This window comes from Myripristis murdjan, chromosome 12 (genome assembly GCF_902150065.1).
Source record: "Myripristis murdjan chromosome 12, fMyrMur1.1, whole genome shotgun sequence".
NCBI classification, from domain to species: Eukaryota; Metazoa; Chordata; class Actinopteri; order Holocentriformes; family Holocentridae; genus Myripristis; species Myripristis murdjan.
In genome coordinates, this window is record NC_043991.1 from 18919114 (window position 1) to 18946961 (window position 27848).

At 36.9% G+C, this 27848-nt stretch overlaps 1 protein-coding gene across 2 annotated transcripts; it reads left to right on the top strand.

Moving 5' to 3' along the window:
- Positions 1 to 363: 363 nt before the first annotated feature.
- scai (suppressor of cancer cell invasion) lies at positions 364 to 27848 on the top strand. Of its 2 annotated transcripts, none has more exons than XM_030065167.1 (17): positions 364 to 610; positions 2057 to 2181; positions 11764 to 11859; positions 13494 to 13580; positions 14313 to 14411; positions 15466 to 15562; positions 15994 to 16092; positions 16396 to 16548; positions 17413 to 17514; positions 19786 to 19887; positions 20645 to 20723; positions 21051 to 21150; positions 22135 to 22216; positions 22319 to 22391; positions 22672 to 22845; positions 23761 to 23861; positions 25070 to 27848. In XM_030065167.1, the coding sequence occupies exons 2-17, from the start codon at positions 2075 to 2077 to the stop codon at positions 25214 to 25216; spliced, it is 1698 nt and encodes a 565-aa protein (XP_029921027.1). In that variant the 5' UTR covers positions 364 to 610; positions 2057 to 2074; the 3' UTR covers positions 25217 to 27848. The 2 variants fall into 2 exon arrangements, with proteins under 2 accessions (XP_029921027.1, XP_029921028.1); XM_030065168.1 differs by having other exon boundaries at positions 368 to 501.

The window sequence follows — 27848 nt, forward strand, 5'->3', positions numbered from 1 at the left end:
ACAAGTTTTGACAGAAAATGCTTACCAAATTCGTGAGTCATAGTATCACACCAAAATTTTGTGTTAGTTTTGGTAAACTATGATTATGAAACAAAATTTCATTAGTAGTGGACGAGCGTCATTGTGTCAGTGATGATTCATATTTCAATGCATAATTTTGCTGTTGCAAGTATCGTCTTTATACCTGATATTATTTCTGTAATCGATTATTATGAATTATGAATTTTGAATGTGATGAAGGCAGTTTACTCATGGTTTTGCCGCGACAAGCTGGTTTTGCCTACAAGCCCCTCTCTAACCACTGGCGAGGCTTTTATTTTTCAAAAACGCTGACCCGGAAGTAGCTAGCCAGTCGGAGCGGAGCAGAGCGACCAGCTGTATTACTCACCCTGCCGCCCTGTCAGAGGACAGCCAGCTGAAAATCAGGCATCAATACTCCGTCCACATCTGTACCACCGCCTTACAGCGCAAATTAGACTGCATTCAAGGGGCACTTTTATGGTGAGATGCCAAGAAAGTTGCACTTCATCGACAGAGCTCGTCGTGGCTTTTGCACTATTTTCTGAGAAGGACCGTATTTTCTGTCCGTTAACATCAGTCGGCTAGCAAGGTAAGAAATGAATTACACAAGGAGAGGCAGTTAAGCTAGCAAGTTTATTACCTGTCTAACAAACAGATAAGACGTATATCGTTGACATTTAATAGGTTTACCTCTCTAGACATTTTTTCTTGGAATGGGTTGCCCGTGGTGTCTTGTTGAATTGTTCTTTGGGATGAGCTGACTTGAAACAGAGCCAGGTAGCAGGTAGCAGGTGACTTAATTGAGTTAATTAGTCGACGGTTACGTTACTTTACATTAACGGTTTGTTACGGCTGCGAGTCGGGACTCGTGTGCCGCTTCAAGTCCAAATAAAACGAACTTAACCAGTGGTGGCTAAGATAATGCACCAGCATATACATATATGATAGAAAGCCGTGTGATTTTTGCACATTTTGTAGTTATTTGGGCTCGCAAAGCGTCCAGAGAGGAGTTTTCATGTGTTCATTGTATGTTTCACACAAAGGGGCGCTCGGTGAAGGCGATGTTCCATTGACTGAAAACCGTTAATTTGTGCCCGCTAACAACTCGTCATTTTCAGAGACTGTCGTCCAAGACCATTTTCCGTAAATTTAAGATAACACTAAGAGGAGTCAGACCGGATTAAATGTCCAGCTAGTCTTCATTTCTACGTGAAATATTTCTCTAATCTTTTTAATCCACGATAGACCGGAGCATCACTGTACGTTCATGTCTCCGCTGCGAGTAATGTGATTCACCGAGTGCAGCGTAGGTGAAAACTGTGATTCTGGCTTAAGGTGTTTAGTGTCCTAATAAATAACAACGCATTATGCAAGCTTCATTAGTTAGCGTTACACCGCAGATGTTGCAAAGTAGCTGAGGTTATCTATCCTGCAGGCTTTTTTTTCTGGCGACCCTGATAGCTTCCCTCCATCATACCGTCCAGATGCAGAGGCAGACACCCTCTCTCTCCTGAAAGGTAGCTGGCAGTCGTTTTGATGGGGGGGAAAAAACTTATCAGAGGCTACAAATAATTTTAGGATGCAGTCTTGCAGCCTACTATGGCCATTTGGATGCTGTGACCGGACTGAGAGCTGGCTTGACCTGATTGCACATCCATCTTAGCAAACTGGAGGTTACTGCCAGTGTGAAATGAAATGAAAATCTGGGACAGCCCAGGTCAGCCTAAAAAAGGTGACCATGTGACGCAGTTCCTCCGTAGTTTCTTATCTCTGTTCATTTTTTAACTAGGACACCTGTAAGGCAGGCAGTCATCCGCAATGAACACTCTCTAATTTTAATTATTTCAGTATTAACAGATTACAAATGGATAGTCTCTCATTTAAAGACTCAGTAACTGTGCCAGAGACTCTCTTGTTTTTCAGCATCAGAAAAGTGACTTAGAAAACTGTTTGATAGTGCTGCCTATAAGGAGAATGATGCCCTTTTATTTCACCAATTTAAAGTCAAACATTTATGTTTTTTATTTGTAAATAGGTGTGAAAAATAAGTGTCATGACTGGAGCTGAGACTGAGGATGATATTCCATTAGGTGAAAGGAAGACGGTCACAGATTTCTGCTATCTTCTGGACAAGTCCAAGCAACTCTTCAATGGGCTTAGGTCAGTTCTCACATAACTCAGTTTTTCTCCTGTCTGCTGTCTTGCCTTTGAAACAAAACATCCACTGCCAGTGTTTTTTTTTTTTTTTTTCATAGGAAACTCATGAAATGTCACGGGAATGCCCTGATCTTACAGAATCTGCATACAAATAACATGACTTTACACTTTCAAAGTGTGTTCCATGCATATACCAAAGCTGAAATGTGTGTGCAGGTGATACATCAGTCCTTCCCATTCACTTCTGTGGAGAGCAGGTGTATCTAAATACCATGCATCACCTTGAGCGGTCAGTTGCATAACGGTAACGTGATGTTGTATGAAGCCAGCGACAAAGTCCATGTAAAGAGGCAGGTGGGGTGGTGGATGAATCAAACACCACGACTTTACCATAGGAGACACGAGTTTGATTGTCCCGTTGAGCGAGACCTGGGATTATGCTTGTTAACATTAGCTTGCTGGCTAATGTTTCCTAACCTTAAGCGCAGCCTATTCCAAACCTTAGCTAATGACTTACCAATGTTAACGTTCGCTAACATTTAGCAAACATTTGCGAACATTTCCTACCCTTAACCATAACCTTTTCCGAACCTTAACCATAACCTGTTCTTAGCCCTTTCCTAACCTTAGCTAACAACTTGTTAACATTAATGTTAGCTGATGTTTAGCAAACGTTTCCTAACCTATACTATAAACTTTTCCTAACCTTAAAGTATTTTTGGTGGCTCATGTTACCTATGGTGCTAACTGCAGCTAACAAGCTAACGTTCCTGTAACTGCTCTCCACTGGCGCATCACCTGCAGTGCACATGAAATTGGACTTTGGTGTATGCAGTACATGCAAATTGAAAGTGTAAAGTCGTGTTTTTTTTTTTTTTGTTTGTTTGTTTTTTTAATGCAGATTCAAAATAGTACTTTAAAAATGTGAGAAGGCCAATAGAACCAGCAGTGTTTATGTGTGCTGTGATGATCATACATATTTTCTTTTGCCTTAGTGTGCCTTTATTCTTTGATTGCCCATTCAGGGCATTGCAGCTTGACTGTCCTTGTAGTGGATCCCTTTCTCAGTTGCTTTCCCAAGGTTTTCCCCTCCTTTTTTCTGGTGTAGATGTAATGGGAATTGGCCAAGTTATGACATTTCAAAATATTAGCTCACTGTTGGGAGTTTTCTGTGAATGACAAGAAATTTGATCTGATAAAACCTCAGTGAGCCACAGCTAAAAATTTCAAACAACAAGTCATGTTTGATATATTTAGTTCCCAAATGCACTTTCCACTGTGGTTGTTTTAATGAATGTGAAAAACCTAAGCTTGTTGGCTTAAGCTAGCCAGGTTGGCTAAAGTTAGTCATCTTGTCATTAGCTTGTTAAACTAATGACAACAACCTTCCTGCATCTGGATTACACAGTAAATGAATGCAGTGCTTTTTTTTTCATAAACTAGGAAGTGTGAGGTTTTGAATTATCCCATGAATCTGACAAGGAAGTGAATGCAGCATTAGCTGATGGTCTGCAATTGGAGGGTGTCATCTTCATTCAACTTTTATGTCACAAGGCCATTTCAGACAGTAACAGTATTGAAGGAATATACATGCCGACTTTGTTAGCTGCAGAAGGACAACATTACAGGGTGGGTGTTGCAACCAAAAAATCAACTTTGAAAATGGATGAATTTTGATTGTGGTATTAGGTGGCATTAGGGCTGTGTGATTATAGCAAAAAATTAAAGCATGATTATTTTGATCAATATTGTGATCACGATTATTTAAACACAATTATTCACTGATTTTGGAAACCAATGCTTTTATTGTATTTTTAGAGAAACTGGTCCTTATTGACAGTAGATCTCAAAATACACTGGTGCCCCCATTATTTTGTATGTACAACACATAGAATATATAAAAGACAACCCCACACCAGCAGCAGATAGGTGCACACCAATGCTCATTGATGCACCGCCCTGCAACACCTCATGCCACCGTTGTATTTCCAGCCTTGGCACCCATGTGAAAAACATTTATTTCCAGACAAAAAGTTGTTTTGTACTTCTGTGTGTGGTCTTCATATACTGCAGTGCAACACGTCCTATTGGTGCTTGAGGTGGCACTTCACATGCACCATATGCGCTGCAGCATCACTGTGTTTTCAACTTACAGGTGGAGCAATTTTTTTTCTTATTGACTTTTTCACAGCAACCATTTTGACATGAAATGGCAGGTAGACCCAGGGTTTACTAATTATTAAGGTTCCATTCCATCTAAGTCTAACAGAGTCTTTCCAGTGAGCCAGCACAAACAACACATCCTGGCTCTGTTAGTCCTGCATAGAACAGAATCTTAATTAATATCATTAGTAACACCTGTGTTTAACTGCTATTTCATGTTTAAATGGCTGCTGTGAAAATGGTCTATTGAAAGTAGATCTCCTTGACTTTCATATAATTGTACTAACAAACAGTTAAATAAAGCATATTTTTTCTTGTTGGAGACAATGGCAGTTCTAGGGGGTGGCATGAGGTGGCGGCTGACATTCTTAAAAACAGATTTACCACCCCAGCTTTAACCCCAGTTTTGGGCAGTCTCATTAAAATGTCCAAGTTCAAGTGAATGCAGCACAATGTGTGGAAACTGGACAAATATAAGAGGGATGACACTACGTGGCAGTTTTTCTCTGCCTGACAGAGTCAGTGGCTTTGGCTGGGTTTTCACTCTATATAGGCTTTGTAGAGTGTAGCACAGAAGACATGATCTAATACATTGTATAGACAATGGATCAGCTCATGCAAAGCCTGTAGAGAGAGAAATAATAAAGCTACCTGGAAATCCATAAACTGTACTATGAAAACAAAATTTTAGTTATGGATGTCAGAATACATTTTAAGTCTACAGGTTTAACTAATTTATTTCATATGATGTATTTATTCCATGCCATTTTTGCTTTGATATAATATTGTTAAAAAGGCACTGTGAGAAATTAATTATTTTTCCAGTTCACTATTCAAACCTGTTTTCCTCTGCTTTTGGACATAATGCAGAAATAAACAAAAATCTTTACTTAGTGAGGCTGTTAAGAACAGTACTGCTGGTTATTTTCTAATTGCCAAACTGGTGGACAGCTGGCCTGTCACAGGCAAGTAAGGTAACAGCTTGCAGTATTATTTCTAAGAAAGGTGTAATGCTTACAATACCAGGAGAGTGGAGCAAAGTAGGGTTTGATTAAAGTGGTTGTGCTAAGGTCAGTCCTTATACATTTTTTTTTCTTTTTTTTTAATTGAAGCTGTCAATATTTGATGCCAGTATTCAGTATATTTCAGTTTCAGACTTACTCTCCACTTCAGCATAAACTAGCATAAGCGTAACATACAGCATAAGCGTTTTTAGGTTTAGCAGCTATTTGAAGGACCGCACCAGTGATTTTGCATATTTAGGGTTAATATCTACAGAATGTACATACTATTAAATTTATATACTTAATGTATATACATTGTTTCACTAGTAGGAAAACTTGTCGAAACTTTACTACTATTAAATGTAGAAGTTGTTCTCAAAAAGGTAAAAGCACTTTTAAATATTTAAAGAAAAAATTCTTTGCAGGATTTACATGTTCTGTTTACATGCAGCTTTTGACACGAAGGATTGATAGCAGATGACATGAATAGAAGAAAATTAGGCCAGTCAGGGCAGTTGACTGGTATATTTGCCACAAGCTGCAGTTTTACTGTCCTACTACAGGGTTGTTTTATCTCCTGAAAGTCTTACGCCCTCATAATGTTCACAAGTACATAAAAAAAAACACTGACAGAGAGGTAAGAGCTAACACAATCCATAATTTTAAATGTGTATTGTATTTTTTCTTTCCTCATCTGATTTAAAACCAAAGCATCTTCACACAATGCAGGGTGATCCATTTTTAAGTGCTAAAACATTTCCTGTTCAGACTCAGACTGAAAGAATTCTGAGCCAGAGAAAGAACACTGAGCCAGACCACTCCAACATTTTATTGAGGCCACATTTATTGAGGTTTAGATGAGAAAAATGGCACATGCCTTTAATTTATCGCAGTGTTTATACCTCATCAGGTGGCTGATAAAAAGTGTTTATACTCCACAAATATATTTACATTTTAAACATTTATGCTATGTAAGAAGAAAATACCGGTAGAAACAAACCAAGCCAGCTAGTCAAGTCAGCTAGAATAAAAATAGAGCCAAGTTAGGATGTTCTTAAATACCAACTATATACAGTGGTGGAAAAAAGTTTTCAGACACCCCATGCATTTGTGAAATATTGCATTAAGAATTACTCTTAGGTCTTCAAGTGCAATTTCTTTTAGAACAGTCACAGCCAAAATACTAAACAAATCCTGAAAAAGCCATTAAAAACTTAAAATTGATTGGTTCCATAAAAAAAACATAGGGAATTGGGAGTATTGGGTCATTTTGATACCAGTGATGAAGGTCGTTCTTTTTATTAAAAGACACAATTTTTGTTGCCAAGCTTCATGTCTATATAAAGCCAGCACATTTGAAAGTTCTTCAGACACAAAAATGGCTAAAACAAGGAATCTAACACAGGAAACACGCCTGAAGATAAAGATTCTCAGCCAGGAAGGGTACAGCTGCCACCAGATAGCCAGGAAGTGCAGATGCAGTCCTTCAGCAGTTGGATACACTCTGCAGAAATACAGACGAACCAACAGCTTGGAAGACAAACCAAGATCTGGGCGTCCAAGGGTTTCTTCAGCAAGAAATGACCGCATCCTGATCCGCATGTGCAGGGAAAACCGCCAAATGACATCACAGGAGCTTCAGCAGCAGTGGTCAAATCAAACTGGTGTCCAGTGTTCCACCCGCACTGTATGTGGCCGACTTTTAGATCATGGCTTAAGGTCCTACAAGGCTATCAAGAAGCCCCTGATCAATGAGAGACAGAGGTTAGCCCGGCATCGTTGGGCCCAGGCACACAAGAACTGGACAGCCAGGAACTGGACAGCCAGGAACTGGAAGAAGATTCTGTGGTCAGAAGAATTTGTCAAGAATTTAGTTTTGCTAGTTTTTCTTGTAAACAATAAACAAAAAAAATATAATTTGTATTTGTTTGTATCTGTCTAATGCAGCCACACCTTTTGAAACACAAAAAAGATTTTTCCACAAATATTTCATGATAATATTTGAGATTGTGTAAAATTTTAAGGGTGTCCGAAAACTTTTTTCCACCACTGTAGTCTTTACATTAAAAATAGAGCTTCTACTCACAAACTCTAAAATAAAGGCCTTGCAGAGCTTTCACACTGTGAGTGACTTGGTTAATAGAAATAGCCGTATGTTTCTCCACAAATCCCAAAAGCAGCATACTGTGACTGCATAGTGGTTGGCCTTAAAAAAATGTCCAAGATAGTGAAAAACATTTCATACTCAGATTTTCCTCCCCTCTGGGATACCCTGAATGCATAATTTGGTAGACTGTTACAATTTCAGTCACTCTTTCAAATGAAGTGTGATCTATCAGAATTAAATTCAACATTGTTATGAACAGCCACATTTGCCACTGAGAGACCAGCATGTTTTGGCAAGGGTGTGATTTGAGAAGCGACAGGAGGGCTCAGCCATTTGACTTTGCTAAATCAGAGCTGGATTATGTTCATTTGTGGCTTCAGTAAATGTACTTTTTCTTTAGTTTTGTTTTTCGCCAGTAAAATGATGACTCAAATGCTTTGCTGAATTTTGCTACTGGCGTTGGTTCAAGCATAGAAAAAAATGTTGCACTCCTGAAAAACACAGCTGAAAAATGCCTCCTCTGGAGCTCAGCTTGGAGTGGTTTTAGCTTGTGTGCTGCAAAAAGACTACAAATTGGCTTCAGTTATGCTCATTTTATGAGTGTATTTACGTTTTTATATCCAATGTTTTTTGAAGTAGGCAATTGGATGCACTGACCAAAATATTGCTGGATGGTCTGTATTTTAGGGCACCGTTGCTCAATGACAAGGCCTAGGTTGTATTGATGCATCATTGTGTAATTACAGATACAATAGAGGCCTTAAATTAATCTGCAGTTTGAATGTTTTTATTATGATATTTCCAAATGGATTAGATACAAACATAGATAGACTGGCCATCTGGAGTACCAGGAGCTTTCCTGCTGGTTGGTCAACCTGTCAGCTGGTGGTGGGCCAAGCAAGACCAATACAAAAAGATAGAAAGAAAGTGTCATGCTGTTGGGCAAGTCCTGTTGACCAGCTGGGCAGATAGAGAAAGATAGAGAGAGAAAGAGAGAGAGAAGGCTTCTTTGTCCCCACCACCTATTAGTTTCTACCTTTCATGGTCTAATCTGAGAGTGACAGAGTGATGTGGTTGTGTGTTAATCACAGCTAACTTTGCATTCACATTACATGGGAATTATCATTGGAATGTCTTGAATAATGGCTCAAAGCACCAATTTCAAAATGTTTGCATGTTAAGATTAATTTGAATTTGGTTATGATGGGCTAGTCTGAGTCAAAAAGTTTTTTTTTTTTTTTTTTTTTGTGCCAGTCTTGCCCTGGGATACTGATAGTGATAGTATATTCGTGGCTCAATTCAACAAGTCCCAGTGACACCTGTGTCTGTGCAGCAAATGTACAGAGATATAAATGCAAAAGGAAACAGTTTTGATTGTTATGGAAATAATTCTCAGTTTTCCAACATAAACAAATAACACATAAACAAAACTTAATTAAACCTTGAGAGAAAATGTGATAGATATGAACATTCTGTGTTTTTGTTGTCTTCCATTGTGTGTGTTGGTGAATTACCCTAATCCCAGTTAGCCATTTTGAGGTTGCTACCAAACAACCCTGACCAAAAAAAGATGTCAACAATTTAACAAATTTGTAAAGCAAAGCTGGAATACATCCAGTGTGCGGTCAAACACAGCAGGGATGTAGGGCAGACATCTTGGCTACTTCAGTGAAACGTCAGACAATTTCCAGTCAGCCAGACCTGTTTGCATACCTTGTACAGTAACGGCAGTAAAGGCAGCGTTGCTCCAGATTCTCCATTGAACAGCAAGAGGTGCTTCCTTTCTAGTATAATCAATTTAATAACAATCCTCTTAATGTTATTTATTTATTTATTTATTGGAGGGGGCATCTTCTACTGGCTGAAGGCTTGGCACAGGCCTCTTGTGAGCTACTATCTGTGACAACTTGTTGTACTCCTTGGAATTGTTTTCTTTCAAGCACCTGATTAAATTTGTAGTATCATAATTACTGCTCTGCTGCTGTCACCCCCGAAAACACATTGTAAACAGTATAATCAGCTGGTTGGCTGCTTTGGCTCTTCAAGTTAAAGTGATTCCAGACTGCAAACATGGCTCCTACCCAGCTGTTTTAATTTCACACTGTGCTCTTCACAACTGTAAATAGTGGCTGCAAATGCTTTTTAGGTCTATTTATGTCAGTTTGCATCAATGGGTCAGAGAGAGGAAATTAAATAAACACATGTGTTAATATTTGGAAACTGAATGAAAACTTGTAGCCAATATTATGAAATTTGCATGGATCAGCTGATTTCAATACTGGATATGAAATTGTTGCTTCCCTACGATTGTGTTTCCTGCTGAGAGTCAGAGCCGCAGAGTATAATTCCTGTTCCCTGGACGGTATTATTCCTGTGGGACTTTCTACTCTTAGACTTACCTCCATGACATTATCTGTCCCAGCTGTATATGTTATAGTTATAACACCTGTACAGAATAAGTTCATTTTATACAGTACAAAAGTGAGATTTCTTAATTCCAAAGCAATACTAGAGTCACAATCAACTAATAACTCTTGTGTTTTTATTTTCAGTCCTCGCACAAGTTACACACTAAGCTTCCCTTTCCTCCTGTACATAAAATTATCAAAGCAATTCAGTCATGCTGGGATACACTATACTAGTTACATTTTGGTTGCCTTATTCACAGGCTTGTATGATATTTCATAACAATCATATTACTAAGCCTGTCACACTGTGATTGGCATTCCAGGAGTTGTCCAAAAAACTTTTTGCCAACTTTATCCTTTTTTTTTCTCTCTCTCTTTTAAGAAATCATTCACTAATTCAAGTTAGGATGGCCTAATGGCTGTTCTAACCATTCAATCAGTTTATTATTGTGAATCCACCATTCATTAATCATGTTTAGTACACCGTAAAATATAAAAGTAACTGTTAAATCAAGAACAGAGCAATGCTAAGGTGCTAACAATTCTACTAACAGTCAATAAATCACATATGTAATCTATTGATTAGTATCTAATGAAAATAGAAATTCATCTTCTTGCTAAAATCCACCCTTGTTATTTCTCCATTGTACCAAAAGGTGGCAACAAAACCCCTTTTAAAAGCAAAGTTTAAACCTACTTCTTCAGTATTCACTATCTATGTCATGTCCTCTTAATCTTAAATATTTTCACAAACCATAGTGCCAGGTTGATGAGTCTGTTTTCTCAGAAATGTGATGGACCTCATAAAAGAATCATATACTATATCCCTGTAGTGTTTAAGTCTGACGGAGAATCCACCTTACACTTTAAAATCCCTTCACTCCTTTGCGGTTTGACATTGATCGACCATGCCATGTTTAGTATCCACTTATAAATTTCTCATGACTTCAGTAAGGCTTGAACAATTTCAGAGCAGTTCCAGAATTCCTTGCCCTTTCATTCTGTCCTATGGTAAAGATATAATGAGCAGTTTTGTCAAAGCTGGCATTCACATTCAAAAACAATAAAGAAGAATTGTGTCACTTGCCCCTTTCTTCTTTTTTTGATCTTTGCTTTCAAAGCCACACCTCATTGTGTTGTGTGTTTTTCTATAGGATCTTACATTTAAAAAGAAATTTTGACCATTACGTTTGCACAGTGTCCTGTATCTGGCCTGTATTGGACAGATAATATAGAGAAGTGTTTCCCAATGTAGTCATCAAAGCCTACATGTTCTGCAAGTTTCTGGTGCAGCCCTGCTTTTATACACCTGATTTGGTTAAGTTGTAATGAAAATATACAGCCCTTGAGGGCTTTGGGCGCTGAGTAGACAGCCACTGGTGTGATTTTATTATCCTGAAGATTTTTTTTCTGGGGCATAACAATGCCTGCTCTATAAAACACATCTCATAATTGCACTTGCTCATCCAAACAAACATAACTGCATGCATACTACCATACATGCAACATCACAGGCAACTAAGACCAGCCAGTGGCAGATTGCAGTTGTAATAGTGGCGTCCTTTACCCAGTAGATGTCAGTACAGCCTTAAATGTTCTTGTGTGCTTCTTAAACTATTTCTTTACCATTTGATATTGTATCTATATATCTGTTTTTAGCAGCTGTCAAAGTATCTGCTGCTACATCATAGTCAAGCAACTTATTTAAAACAAATGATGTCTGCCTATAATATAATAAATGTTTTTTCTGATATTTTGCCATTGAGACAAGGGATATGTATTAAGATATATATAAAAACTGAGTTTATATAATTATATAAATGATTGTATATTGTGGTCGTACCTAACGACATCATGTTTCTTGTTTATATCCTCTTTCCTTCCATGATTTCTTTATCTGCAGAGATCTTCCTCAGTATGGGCACAAGCAGTGGCAGTCCTATTTCGGACGAACATTTGATGTCTACACCAAGTTGTGGAAATTTCAGCAGCAGCACAGGTCATTGCCATTCTTGCCATTATGTGCCGTTACTTTCCAAGTTAGGATGCATATAAAAGACTTTCTGTGTTCTTATTGTGTATTCAGAGTAACAGTACCAGTGAAATTGAGCATGGATATACGTTTCAGCAATAACATTTTTAGTTGTATGTATGGGTGAAAATTAGGGCATTTCTGGCAAAAATGCTGTTTGATGTTGGACAAATTTTTGACAGGCCGCTTGTGAGGATTTCCCTGAGCTTCTCTCCTCCACTCTGGAGGGTGTAGGCAGGCAACGGTAGATGTATTTTTTGTGTCCTTATCATATTTTGTCAGAGGTAACATGAAGTTGTTAAGCATTCTGCAACGAGTACATAAAACAATAAGTTGTCCACTGTTTACAATGATTGTTTATTGTGTCAGTTTCCTAGAAACATAGTCACAAAAAAATGTAGTATATTCTATGTTGACGTGGTGTGGAAGTGAACTGAACTGAACCTGCCAAATTCATGTGAAAACACACGCTCTGGCATTACCACCTGGCGCCTGTAAAAACAATGGAAGTTTATTTATTTTTAAGAGTACATGATAGATGCATAAAGTATTTGGCTCGATTTGATCACAATTTTGTAACTACGGTATTCAAAAATGCAAAAATTATCACCCACCCATACTGACAACATTTAGTTTTGATGCAGTTGCTGTATGTAGTGTTCTATAACTCAGAATGGGTTTGCAAAAATGACAAAACTCTTGAACATGTCTGGACCTCTGTTTTTAACATTGCAATATTTCAGACAAATCTATCTTACAGTGATCTTTAGGATTCTTACCCATTTAATAGTAGGATTGTGCAATATGGGCACAATCTAATATCACGATATGGATCATTTCAAGTCTTGATGATGATATATATCACAATACAGTATGTTTTCTGTGACTTTGATGGAAATGTGTCTATAGAAATGACCACATGACTACTTTTTGATAATTTTATGAGCTAAATACAAATGAAAGGCACTTTATCTTTTCACCTTTTATTTAGAGGTGACATTGAACACAACTGAGGTTTGCTTTTGCTTTTCAACACTTGCCTCCCATGTAGCTCACATCTTTAGCGTCTCTCTGTCCTGCCTCTTATTGTTCCTCTGTAAGAGGTAGAGGGTGTTTGTTGTCTTGCAGTCTGACATGGGAACTGGTCTGTGGTTCACTGACTCACTTCCAAACCACATCCGATCTTGTGTTGTTGTGCATCCTTTAAAACAATTTTTCATCTTTGTATTGTAAAATCATGTAGTTTTCTGGTGTGTATCTATTTCATTCATTTTGCAGCAGTACACTCCTGGTGAAGCTCCCGTTCTTGCAAGGGGAAGGATTTAATTGACCAAACAAACTGGATGTATTACACTCACATGCAACAGCAAATACCACCATATGGATAAGAATCCACATTAACAGGGCCAAATGAGGGTACTTAAAGTGTTGGTTAGCGCACAGTTCAAGTAATGTGAATTCAAAGATAGGGCCACACAGGTCACAACTGTCACGGTGTTACTTGCTTGGGTCATTGACTTAACTGTTGGCTAGTTAGTTTTTTAACACTGCTCAAGTCTAGTGCTCAATGTATGTTCCTTTGTTTTTTGACTTATGGACAGGCAGGTTCTGGACAGTCGGTATGGCTTGAAGAGATGGCAGATTGGAGAGGTTGCATCCAAAATCGGACAGCTTTACTACCACTATTAGTAAGAGACCTGCTATTGTCAAATTGTGTCTTAGCTGCATTTTTTTGCAAATTGTTTTGAAAATGTGATAATGAAGTTAAATATCAACAAGAGGTCAAGAGAATGCAACAGCCATTAAATTTCCACAACGTATTGGCAATATGTGCTATGGGTAGCTGAATTCTAACCAACATGTAGGCCTAGTTGACATTATTGCTTAATGCCTGCTGCGTTACTGGGAGACTCATGGAAGTTCAAACCCTAACCCTAAACCACTTGCTTAAGGTTGGGGTTTGGTTGGCTGAGGGTTTATGTCAAGCCTGTTTTAGCAAATGGGCAACAGGTCTGCAAATTTTATGACCAATCTATACGGGACTATTCGAAGAATGTGTTAACAAAATTATTTATTTATGTGAAAAATGCCATTTGTTGGTGGATTAAAAAGTATCACCTTTTAGTAATAAACTTTTAGTTGCACAACAGAAGGGTTGAAGCTCATTCGAAGTTTCATATTGGGGCTTAGAGCCTTGAAAGACATTGTGAAATACTTTTTGCCTTTAATTGCCCCCCGGGGACAAATAAAGTTTTCTGAATCTGAATCTGAATCTGAATCTGAATACTTTTGTATTTTATAAATTATTTTGGCACCTGAATTGTATATAATGGGGAGACGGCATCAGATACACATTGATTAGTAACAATGAGCCCCATTGTGGAGGTAGTAATACACTCTCTTCTTTATGATCTTGACAGCCTTCGTACCTCAGAAACAAGTTACCTGAATGAGGCCTTTTCCTTCTATTCTGCCATCCGTCAGCGATCCTACTACTTTCAGGTCAATAAAGAGGATAGGTAAGTTCCCTTGATATGTTCAAGTAGTTTTTATTTTTATTAATTAATTTATTTAATCTAAGTATTGTTTAATAAAAATGATGGAAACACAATTGTCAAGCAATCACAGTTCTTAGTTTAGATTAAATCTTAAGAGTCCTTTTATATTTTTTATTTTAATTTTGTTTTATTGTTCCTCTGCTGCTGTAATATTCATGTGTAAAACCAATGTTAGGTTTCCAACATAGATCTCTTTATGCCTTTACTTCACATTTAGACTCAAACCTGTTATTCTATAGTAAACCCCCACGTTAACTCATTATTTCACCTCCCCACTATATAACATCTCTTCACAATTACCAGCTATATGGCATAATTGTTAGTGTGTACTATATTACTGGAAATGCTTTCAAATAGAATGGGTCTCAAGAAGGAAATAGTGTTTTTTCATGTGTAACGTAATTTGTAGTGTATGCATATCTATCACATATCTGTGATCAGCTTATCTGAGACAAGTGATAGAAACATGCTGAGTAGATAAATTCCCAAAGGTGTCAGTTCAGATGATGTAAATATGCCTGAAGGATTTCAAGCACATTCTGTAGGGACGGACAATCAGGACCAAGTCCAGTTGTAACATATTAAGCAGAGATACTCTGTAAAACAGGGTTGTCATGCTGCCTGGAAAACCTGGAAATTTACTGATTGCTTTTCCAGTCATGGAAAACACCTGGCAAATTTGAAAGCTGATAAAATGGCCTGAGAATAATAGTGAAATCCTGGAACATATAAAGTTTGCCTGAGATTACATATTCCAATATTTTCCACAGCTCATACTGCACATTTGTAGCTGCTGATGCTCTGTGTGAAGATGAAAATTGAGATACCTAGTTGGGTGAAAAACATACAAACAAGAGGACTAATTCCTGTTCAACTGATAAATTAACCATGAGATGTTACCAGTCGGCTTAATGAAAATATTTGCTGTTAAATATATTTGTTTGCTTAATTTAATAAGTTTACATTTTTATTCAACCAGTTTGCATTCACATATTCTCTCTTTCTTTTTTATTAGGCCAGAATTAGTTGTGAAGAAGCTTCGATATTATGCTCGCTACATAGTTGTCTGTTTACTGCTGAACAAGATGGACCTAGTCAAAGTTTTGGTTAAGGTATGGAACCAAAAGGTTTAAAGAGAGATGTTAAAAACGAAACATTCCTTTCTTGCTTTAAAAGGAGCTGATTGACAACAGGGAAATATATAGAAAACTTTTGTTCAAATGCTGTAGCCATTAGCAGTCAGCACTGCAAGGTCATTTTCTGTCTTTGTTTTACTCAGCCAATCTGTAATAGTTTCCAAAAAAAAAAAAAAAAGAAAAAAAAGAATGACGTTGTGCAGTGTAATTGTATAGAAATATAAACTAAATAAGGCAGCCAGGTATGACTGGTGGCTGGTTTGATGGCTGCTACTGCATTCCCCTTCAAATATAGCCCCAATTTAATTTTTGGAGTCATCTAAAAAATGCAGTGGAGCATGCAAAGTCATAAATATACATGCTGCATTGCCTGTTGAAACTCATCTCTCTGTCTCTGCTGCCTGTAGGAGTTATCTGAGGAAATTGAGGACTACACACAGCGATTTAACACGGAGGACCAATTGGAATGGAACTTGGTTTTACAGGAAGTTGCAGCTTTTGTGGAGGTAACTCCACCCACAAAACAACAAAGAAAATACATTTTACTTCTGGTGTTATACATTTCACTGTACAATAGGCATTTTAAAGATCTGTTTGGTTACTTTGTCCTAATGAGTGAAGGATTTCATCAAAGTTGAAACCCAAAGCTGTGAAATTCATAATAATTTGTAAATTATTTAAGCCACTCACTATAAACCCTCTATTCCTGGACAGGAGAATATGGAAGGCCATTTTGTAAGTTGTACAGGCTGAGGCAGTGAATAAACTCTGGCTCACTGATGTTTTTTCTCTGCTTGTTGTGTGAGCAGGCCGACCCAGTGATGGTCCTGAATGAGAACAATTCTGTTGTCGTCACCAGCAATCGGCTACAGGAGGGATGTGTGCCTCCTTTGGAACAAGGCATGGTGGTTGGACAGCTCGTCCTTGCAGATGCACTAATCATTGGCAACTGTAACAACCAGGTTTTAACTTGTTGATTCTAATTCACTATTCCTAACACTCATGAACACTTCATGCACCTCAACACAATGCTAGGGTCAGGGTATCTCAAACTTTTTCATGCCAGGACCCACATGTAGAGGCCGTGTTTGTTAAGTAAAGGTGCATTTTCCAGTTTTAAAGGTTTTATAGCTGCGCTTGAGGTAAAATCTCCATGTGAATAAAAAATTTGGGGGCTTCCACAACATCAGGGTCCATTTACAATAGGCATATTGGCAAAAAGCATATTGAATCTTGAATGTTTGTAATATTGTTATACAATATGAAGATTAATTTGGACTATACAGATGGACATATTCATTTAATATATCTACTTAGTATGTCTACTTTCTATATTCATTTAACACATAGAAGATTAAATGGCCAGAAAAGGGTTTTTAAGATTTCAAAAAATGTCAAGGCAAAAAATTACCACAAATTACTCCAAACAATGAAGTCCAAGTATTCTAAAGTCAATCAATTGCACAATGAGTCCAAGGGCATGATATTTAGCTCACTATCTGCCAGATTTTCTACACTTGATCACCCCAACACCATCAGACCTATTTGAATCACTAGAATTGTTAATAAAGAAACATTTAATTCACAGGTCTGTAACCAGGCTAGTAAATACAAATCTGTGGTATGTAGAGTTTTCAACATTTTTCTAGCAACCTAAAATCGAGTAGGATATTCTATTACCCCCAAAAAACATACTGTGAACAGCCTCAATCAAGCTTTCTGGTTTAATAAAAAGTTACAGTAGTCAAACCATTCAATCACAGATGTTTCTTATTGAAATGAGATTTGTAATTTTTTTCTGTGTTTGTATTTGCTTGTTTGTACAGGTTAAATTCAGTGAGTTAACCATCGACATGTTTCGCATGCTCCAGGCTCTGGAAAGGGAGCCTGTGAACCTGGCAACCCAGACGTCTAAACAGGGAACGCTGGTGAGTGTTAACTTCAGACAATTTTTCCTGCCCTTTGTCTGATGGAGATGATGTTCCTCTATGTTTTTTGTGTTTAGAGTGCTGGTGCTGCTGATAATGTTTTCAGATGAACCTTCTAGTGCAATAAGGTTATACAAGGCAGAGTGAGAAACTGAAGTTAATTTTGGTCGTTCATACTCCATGCTCAGTCTTCTGAGAGAAGGCTTGAGAGCCCAGTTTCACAAATGACATTTGGAGTTTTGAGTATGTGTGCCACAGCCATATGGAGCAAAGAGAGACTCTTGAACTTGGCAAAGTGACTCTTAAAACTGGAGCTGTTTAAAACTGGTTTTAAAATAACGAGTTATCTGGGCAAGTAGCCTCTAATATATTAAGAACTGACAGCTGAATTCAACTGCATAGATGTGCTTTAACACTTCTAAAATTTCTCTAATCAAAGCTGAAAGGTAAGGGCAGCATGGTGGCTCTCCTGGTAGAGCATGTACCACTTGTCAAGGCTGAATCCTTACAGCAGCGGCCTGGGTTCGAATCCGGCCTCAAGCCATTTGCTGCATGTTATCCCCTCTTGCTATCCTGCCTTTCCTGTCTCTGTCTACTGTAGCTATCAAATAAAGCAGAAATGACAACAAAATAATCTTTAAAAACAGGGTTCCCACGGGGTCTTAAAAAGTCTTAAAAGCATTGAATTTATGAATTTGGAAATAATACCTTAAAAAGACTTGAAAAAGTCTTGAATTTTGATATCTAGGTCTTAAAATTTGTTCTGTCTGTAACTTCACCATATCGCATTTCTCGTGAAGCATTTCATTTGTCAACCACGATTATTTTGATAAAATAACGGAAACAAAGAGCGGCGGAACCAATATGAATACGTCACTGAAGACCTTGCGCTTTTAAATTATAATCCAAAAAGTGCATTCATTGGATGCGCGTTAGTTTTTCTCCTCCTGCGCTGCTGTGTGCTCATGCTGGTGTGTTTGTGTGTGTGTGTGTGTGTGTGTGTGTGTGTGTGTGTGTGTGTGTTTGTGTGTTTGTGTGAGAGGAGCACACACACACCGGCGCTGTCTGAAGCGTAGCGCGGCAAGAACAAAGTTAAAACAGCAGCGCACTGACATAGATTGTGTAACAAAGTGAAGAGTTGCCACTCCGGTCTATTTTCACTGGCTAACAGCAGCACACTGGCTTAGCTCGTTTATTCATAGAAGAGGTATCACTTCGGCTTATTTTTCAATCTATGTTATCACATGCATACTAGGCTACTGCTCATTCATTGGTAACTGAATTGTTAGGTCTGTTTGATAAGCAATTTACATTTTTAAAATAATAATAATAATTTAACATATTATTAAATAAAAAAAGCCAACATGATGCAGATCAAAGACTACAAAAAGACTATTGACTAAAACTAGACTAAAATACTTTGTAATTTAGTCGACTAAAACTAGACTAAAATACTTTGGATTTTCTTCGGCTAGAACTAGACTAAAATGCCAAGACTTTTTGCCGACTAAAATGTGACAAAAAAGAATACAAGTTGACTAAATATGACTAAAACTAGTCATTTGACACAAGACTAAGACTAAAACTAAATTGAATTTAACAGTGGTATCCCAGTGGTAATTTTTCTTTGCCGGTAGGGCTGTAAAATAGGCCGAGAAATTGGTATTAATTTTTGATATAAATGGTCTTAAAAAGACTTGAATTTAACTTGAAGAAACCTGTAGGAACCCTGTAAAAAGGTAAGAGATATGTAAAGTACTTATTATAATTTGATCTGGTTTGTTGGCCTATAGCATAGGGCTCTATGTGCAGGATTTGGTTTAAAGATTATTGCAGTTCATTTTGCACACAGTTTTGGTCATTTACATCTGTTTTCACAGATGGTTCTTTGAGTTGTTTGTATTCCCATCCTCATTGCTGCATTTTCTCACTTGCCCTGGTTGTCATGACCACAGAACATGAATGGAGAAGAACAAACTTTCCCCATTCAGTTCAACATAGCAGGATGGTTGGAAGCAGCAGCCATTTTTATGTGCATTGTTGCCATTGCAAAGAATTGTGATCATATGGGTCACCTTGTTTTGAACTGTCCCCTTGTGTCAGTCAGTGCAGTTATGAAAATGTTGAATGAAGATACATCATTACTTTTCAGTTTCATTAAAATCTAATCATAGGTAACTGAGATATTGTGAGTGACAGACTGAAATGTTATCCTATCTTCCTTGTAATAAACTTAAAATAATTATAATTTTAAAATGTGTTTCTTTCCAGGAACCCAATGAGAAACCAGCTAAAAGAGAAAATCCTCACAAGTATTTGCTCTACAAGCCAACATTCAGCCAGCTTTTCACTTTCTTGTCTGCCTCTTTTAAGGTCTGTATTCACCTGTATCATTGACACTCTGGCTCATATGTCTTAGAAAACAAGACAAATTAATAGTGAGTTACTAATAATGCGGGTCAAACTAACAGCTTGTAGGCAATGAATGAGGCAATAAATGACTAACATTTGTTGCCTACATGTTCTTGGTCAAAAGTCTCATATTTTAGGCCAACTGATCTTATTCTCTTGGTGGCCATTTTTAAAACACTGGGTGAGAAACTCTACTTGAAGAGCAAGTTCAGCTGCTCTGTACATCATATAAACATTTTTCATTTCACAGATTCACGCTGAAAAACATTATAAAATAATGGATATCAAGAATCCAGATGACTTAACACTTTAATATATTTGGCCCTTTAGCGCTAGTTAACCAGAGTATAGCCACTTTAGCTTGCTGGCAGTTCACTAACCAGTAAGCTAGCCAGCTGACTTACCTGCTAAAGTTGTGTTTTGTGTTGTTGCACATGTTGTTCCTGAGACTGCTAATTAATGAACTGTCAGGTGTCAGTTCTGAGTTAAATGTTGGACAAAAAAATGTTGTTGATGTTATTGACAGGGTAAAGTGATTTTCCATTTAGTGATTTGTGCTTGATTAAATTCAGTGCAGTGATGTATTATGTTTCATAACTTCTCTGTAGTTTCATCATCAGTTTACATGTAGCTGTTGTGCTCATATGTAACATTCTCATGTTATTCTGCTGTATCTTACATCCTGCTGCAACTTATTTTTGTTGCTCTGAATTAACAGGAATTGCCTGCAAACAGCGTCCTACTTGTTTACTTGTCAGCTACTGGAGTCTTCCCTACTGGGCGTTCAGATTATGAAGGTAAAATCCCATATTTGTGGAAGATATAAAAACCAATAATCCAAACATGTTCTGCAAACTGTGGAAACTATCAGCTCTCTTGAAACAGGAGTGTCTTTGTTTGTTTTCTGTGATACAGTTCTGTGCCAACAACAGCCTTATTCGGTTGGTCAGCGCTTACAATCCTCAATGTACTACCACAGGACTGATATCATTTCTCTACTAATAAGTGCATCATTTGTTAGCAAATTACTTTGGTTGTAGTGCAGTTTTTTTTACTAGCTAACATTAGTATATTTATATATTTTATTTAGTGGTATTGATTAGATATTTGGGTACTTCTTTTAGGACCATATGATTTCGGAGGTGTTTTGACAAATACGAATCGAGATGTGGTGAATGGGGAGACGGTGCAGAAAAGGAATCAGGCCCAGAAAGAAATGCACTGGTAAGTGTCTCTAACTATAATTGTGTTATAACTGGATTTTCACCATTGAGAAAAACACAGTTAAGCTACTTGAAGTGCTCAGAAATCAGGTCAGAAGCTCCTACAAGAGACAACTGCACAAGCAATCACATCTTGCAGCATCAAAGCACTGATTTTGGAAACAGATTTAAGAACCACAATAGTAATGCTAGTTTACATCTTCAGCCTCATATCTACAAAATTTATATACTTCAAGTTTCCTCTAATCTTTTCCCCAAAACAGTTGTATTTTAGAACTCAATAATCATTCCCCTATCTTTTATCCAGCGATTGGTTTCCGTTCCTCCCACTACCATATAAAAATGAACTTTCAGGGACTTCAGACTTTCTTCACTTCAGTATTCCATCACTGTAATAAAGTCGTCCACATTAATTTTTTGGTTTGCTGTAATTATCAGTTCTGTGAATTATGAATGGTGATGACTTTGTTAGCTGCAGAAACAGAACAGTATAAGGTGGGTGTTTCAACCAAAAATTCAAATTTGAAAATGGAGGATTGTGATTGTATGTTGTGAAATCTTTAGTACCACCCCACGATTGGCAAAATTGTTTGTTACAATGTAAAATGTGGGAAAATTGTTGTAAATGGGCGAAACATTTAAAATCACAGGTATGGACTGTTTAAGTGTTTGAGGAACTGGAAAATCCTGTTGTCCTGCTTTAGCCAAATATCCTTGTCTTCTATCTAATATTGTACAAACTCATTTGTGCAGGCATTTTGGTTTGACTCAACATGCTGATGTGAAGTGTTTTTCCTGATCACTCCAGGGTCGATTACCATGTCTTGCTCCTAAACCTGAGATTGCTCCGACACTGATTAAAATACTGGAAGATTCCTTTGCTTTATTATTGTTTGTTTGAAATAGGGTAAAATAGATAACTAGGAAAGATAGAAAGGAAGTTTGCTCTGAACAATTACTAATGCCTGTTTGTCATGTGCCCCAGCCTTCATCCGGGGGACTTATTCCCTTTCACCCGGAAACCACTTTTTGTCATTGTGGATTCTTCAAACAGCACAGCCTACAAGGTATTTATTTAATGGTGTTTATTTATTTAAAAATAAGAAAATCTAGATGTTATTGTATGTCCTTGTAAATAACAATGTTGTCTTTTGTTATTCTCCATTTAGAATTTCACAAATCTGTTTGGCCAACCCCTTGTGTGCCTACTATCTCCCACTGTATATCCCAAGAGTGTACAAGGTGTGTGTCACCCTAGATACTGAAAAAAATGCACTGGAATAGAAATTTTTAATGAGAAATAACGTGGTTTGCAGATGTTCTACAGAAATGAAGAAGCAGCTAGTAAAACCCATCTAGTTTATACTTGAAAGCTGAAAAATTATCATAAGTCTAGAGTTCAACACATTCAAATTTCCATTGATTTTGTATTTCATAATGTAATTCATAATGTTTTTTTTTTTCTCCAGGAGTATGTTTTCACTTTGTTCTTACTTCTGCCATAAACTCTTTATCTTCTCAGATCAGTCGCAGCGTGGCAGTCTCTTCACGTTGTTCCTCTACTGCCCCCTCTTGGCTTTCTTCTCTGTGTGCGGCTTAAATAGTGTGCGACGAGGACTGTGGGAGAGGGCTCAAGAATTTCTGCAGAAAGTGTACCGTGACATTGGGCAGATGATAACTCGATCACCAACCATAGGTAGCACACACCTGATAGACTTTATCTTTAAGGCCCGTGGTTTTCAAAGTGGGCTGTTTGAGGGGCTTCCAGAGGGCTCAGCAAAATGAGGAGCAGTTCAAGAAACCCAGAAACCCATGAGCAAGATTTTATTTTTAGAGGTTTCACTTGACCATCTTCTTGTAATAAAAAAAAAAATATATACATATTTTTAAAAATTATGATTATTATTATTATCCTTTTGGTTAACCTGGTATTTTGTGGTCATTTTTGATTCCGTTTTTTTTTTTTTTCGTTGATCAGTTTTGATTACGTTCTTGCTAATTTCCTGCTAATTTTCTTGTATATATATATATTTTTTTTATTTACTAGTTTCTTGTCATTATTTTCTGGTCATTTCTTGTTAATTTGCTCATCACTTTATTTCCCCTCGTGGTTTTGAAAGAAATTGAGTAAATTTGCTCAGGTTTCACAGTGTTAATTTGACTATGATATAATTCACTTCAAATTGTAAAAAAAGTAAGGAACATAATGTTTTAATCACACCACACATAATCAATTTGTCAATATACGGCTGTGACAGCCTAAACAAATTGATGCACAGCACAAACCAAAATATCTTTGTATCAGTGTTTCTATGGCAACGGAAGAAGATGAAAATGTTTGAAAACCACTGGCCTAGGCTAGAGCATATTGTGAATGATCACATCATATTAGAACATGTATTATTTGTCACTACAAATGTTAAAGGAATTCACATTCTCCAAGTCACACAGAGCATTAATCCTTGTACAAGGAATGTATGTTTTCACAGCCAAGTGTAAACCCTGAAAGAATTTGTAGTGTTGTGGATTATGTAGTAATGTTTTGTAGTAGGCATACTGGACAATAAAACAACCGCTAGAAATTGCCATTGTCTTGTCTATATCTTTGCAGATCAAGCCTTTTTACAGTTCTTTGGTGACGAGTTTCTTCGACTGCTACTGATCCGCTTTGTGTTCTGCTCTGCTGCACTGAGACTACATAAGCTTTTCCGTGTAAGTTAACGCCTCTGTGTTTCTAACCTGAAGTGGGAAAGACATGCTTCTGCCATGTTACTTGTCAGTCAGGTGCTCTGTTTGTGTGAATATGAAAATGAGCAAGGCACATCACACAGCTGAAAAAAAAAAACCCAAAAAAAACGCAGCACTTGAATAGAACGAGCTAACATCTGGCTTTACCTGACCTGCTAGCTTTGTTTCAGTAAAGGCATAGGTTAAAGGATTGCACCAGTGATTTTACATTTTCACTCTAATATCAACATGTACATACTTCATGTTTCTGCTAATCTTTTCCCAAAGCAAGCAGTCGTATTTTAGAACTCCAATATCATTTTCCTCCCTTTTATCCAGCCATTGGTTTCCATTCATTTCACTACGATATGAAAATGAGACTTCAAACTTTCTTCACACAAGTATTCCATCACTGTAATAAAATCATGCACATTAGTTTTCCTAAAAGCAGTAGCACTGCTGTGTTTTGATGACTTGAAATTGGACTGAGTGAAACTTGCAAGTATGTAAAAAAAAAAAAAAAAAAAAAAAAATATATATATATATATATATATATATATATATATATATATATATAAAACCTGTGCAACTCATTGGCAGTTTTATTCTCTTTTTAATTTTTGTGAAATTTTTGGGGCATTTTGTTATAATACAAAAAGTTAATTGTATGCTTTTGGGTAATTTTATTTGGTCACAATTTCATTTTATTTATTCTTACAAACTTTCTTTTGGTATTTTTATAGAAATTGTATTTTTCTTGCATGTATGTTTTTATGGTTTATTTGGTGATTTCATTGTCATTTTTGAATGTTTTTTTTCTTGTATTTTTTTTTAATTCTATGGGTTATTTTGTTGTTTTTGACTAGTTCTTTGTTAATGTTATGGTCCTTTGTTGGTAATTTTTTCCTCTTTTTTGTCATTTCCTCATTATTCTCTTGAAGCTGTTTTTTCTCTATTTTTTATTATTTTTTTTATCATGTTTTTCAAAGAAATATAGTGAATTTACTCAAGTTTCAAAGGGATAATTAATACTTTTGAGTGAGTGACTCTATAAGTTATGTCATTTGTGTATTCTGCCTGAGCAACACAATTTACAGCAGCTTGATGAAAAACATCTCAGCTGGTCATTAATACACCTTGTTGATCACTGTGGTATCTGGAGGAATAAAGGTTTTGCTGTGTTGTGCTTGTAGGAGTCCAGGAGCTTCCCAGAGTCCTACCCTGAGCTCCCCAAACAGGATACAGTGGAGAGCAGCCTTCTACAGAAGCATATTTTGGAGCTTGCCACCATGCTGGACGTGCAGAGCCTGTTTTGGGATGATTCATTGGAGACCTACTGAACATCTTCCCACAGGGCAAAATGGCACAAGTGTACATACAGACACAGATAGACTCACTTGCCAGAGCCCTCGCAGTTCTTTTTTTACAGGTAATCAAATTACTGATTCAGCACACGGTTTCATGTCCTGTATCTGTTACTTGTAGAAGCAAATGTAGTGCAACATTAAAATGTTCACGTAGATAAGCCAGAGAGTTTAATATAGTTCAGATCCTTCATTTTGACAAGCTCAGCTGCTTGTCTCATATATAAGAAAACAAATTGGAGGCTCTAATTAACATTAAGTCAGTGAATATAATTTCAACTAACACTTGGCCATCCAAATGCAAAGTTTAATCCCCTCAGCTGTAAGTCTATTCCACATGTCAGATAATTGTAAAGTTGGCAGCCTCCGTTTTTTCAAATCAGTGTTCTCAATGTGAGTTCTATGGAGAGCTGTGAAGATGTTTTGTGACACAAACTTCACAGGGAATGGAGATCAGATTTGTGTACAGATCACTCCATGAAACATCGGGCTCCAGTCATCTGATTTGTTCAGACATAGAGACCAATATATGTGCCCTGCAAACACGCAATTTTATATTAAAAGTAAATACAGCTTTCCATCAAGGCAGTACATACGCAGTAGTATTTGTAGTTGCTTCCTTTTGGGGGTAGGGGGTATGCCTTAAGGATATAGAGGTGGATTTGTAACTGGAAAGCAGATGGGTTCAAATCACTGGACCACATGAGAAAATGTCGGCCAGAAAAACAACAAGAAATTCTTTTCTCACACTCACCAGTTGTCCTCACCAAAGTGCCCTTGAGCAAGGCACTTAACCCTCAGTGAAGCTGATCACTGGCCAGTAATCGAGGGCTGTGGTGGTACTTGGCAGCTCCACAGTGTGAGTTTGTGTGCATGAAAGTGAAGTGAGGCGGGCTGAGGAAGCACATAGGGCTCAACATAAACCCTTCCCTGTATAAATTATCATAAAAAGAACAACTGTCAAATAGTTAGATAACTATTAGTGCAGTATCTTTGAATTTGATAGATGTAATCTACAATATAAGTGTTAACCTGGAGATTTGTGTTTGACCAACGCTGCTTACTGCATAACGGTTGTTTATTTGCTTGTACGCAGAGCTGCATGAGGTTTTGTTCTGTGAGTTCTGTTTCTTGTTTCGGGTCGTCATCAGTTGTAAAGATATTGTGCTCCCCCTCATGTCATTAATCATATCATAACAATCAGTCTAATCTCTGCTTTATTTTTACACATAACTTAAAAAGCAGTTGTTAATGCCCTGTGCATTTTGAGGAAATGGTAGTTATTTCATGTTTTTTTTTTTTTTTTTTTTTTTTTTTTTTTTTTTTTTTAGATAATTAAGCTCTTATTTGCATGCAAAAAAGGCAAAGGAATGTATGCATTTTGCCCCTTTATCCACAAATTCTGGTCTGCACCCTAAAGGGCACAGGAGACAATATGAAAGGAAAAAGGGTTGTACATTTTGGAATAGCATGGGGTTGGGATTTGCACAGTAAATGGACCTATTACTTGACTTGAATTATTAAATGTGTACATTTGTAGTCGCATCAACAAAGTCAGACAATCTAGCTTCAGATAAGAGAGGTGGAACTGCTCAGTGGTTTTAACTGGCATGCAAACAAATATTCCTTGTGTAGGGTTTTTCCCCTGTTGATAACATTTATATACATGATTATGTAATTATTGCTTGTATTTTGGATGCAGTTATTTACATGGCTGAAGAAGTCTTTGTTAATGTTTCCATTTTCATGCAAACACCTCCCTCCTGACATCAACTATAGTCATGTCGCTTCATTAGTATTTCTGTTGTTGCAGTGACATTTTCCACTATTTTTTGACCACTGAGATTACAAAAGAGAGACAAAAATAATAGTTATAAAAGAAAACAGTAGCATGTTGGAATGATGAAAATCATTGGTAAAAACGTTAAAAACTCTCTTAGGCTGGGTTGCACCAACATGTATTCAATTTTTAAAAAGTGTTAAACCAGAGTAAATCACAGTTACCATTAAATTTTCTTTAACTAAACTGATTTCAAATAAAGGATTAAATGTAAACCTTTCTTTAAATCTATCTATATAGTTCAGTTTTTAAAATTTAGTTTTTTAAAATTGAATCCTGTCGCAACAAAACTTTAAACTTTATTTAAACTATGAGCTGGTATAATCTTTAACTTAAACTTGAGGAGGTTTAAAGTTTAATCCTTTGAAACCTGAGCAAATTTGATTAATTTCTCTCAAAAACATGGAAAAAGAGACGATTTGCAAATTTGCAACAAATGTCTTAAGAATTAGCAAGAAAGTGGTAAAAAGTTAGAAGAAAATCACTTGAAAATGACCTGATTTAAAAAAAAAAAAAATTGCCAAAAAAAATTAACAGAAAAAAAAAATTAACAAAAAACTGTGAAAAACACTATATTTACAAATATTGGAATGGCACATTTAAATGTGATGCAGATCGACTTTTTTTATTTTTTTTATTTTATTTTATTTTTATTACTTTCATTAGGCTGTTTAATTTTGATTTAACCCTCGTAAAGCCTTAAGGGTCAAAACGAACTGAGCATCTGTGAGTCCTTTTTTCCGGGGTCCTGCAGCGCATTTGGGGCCA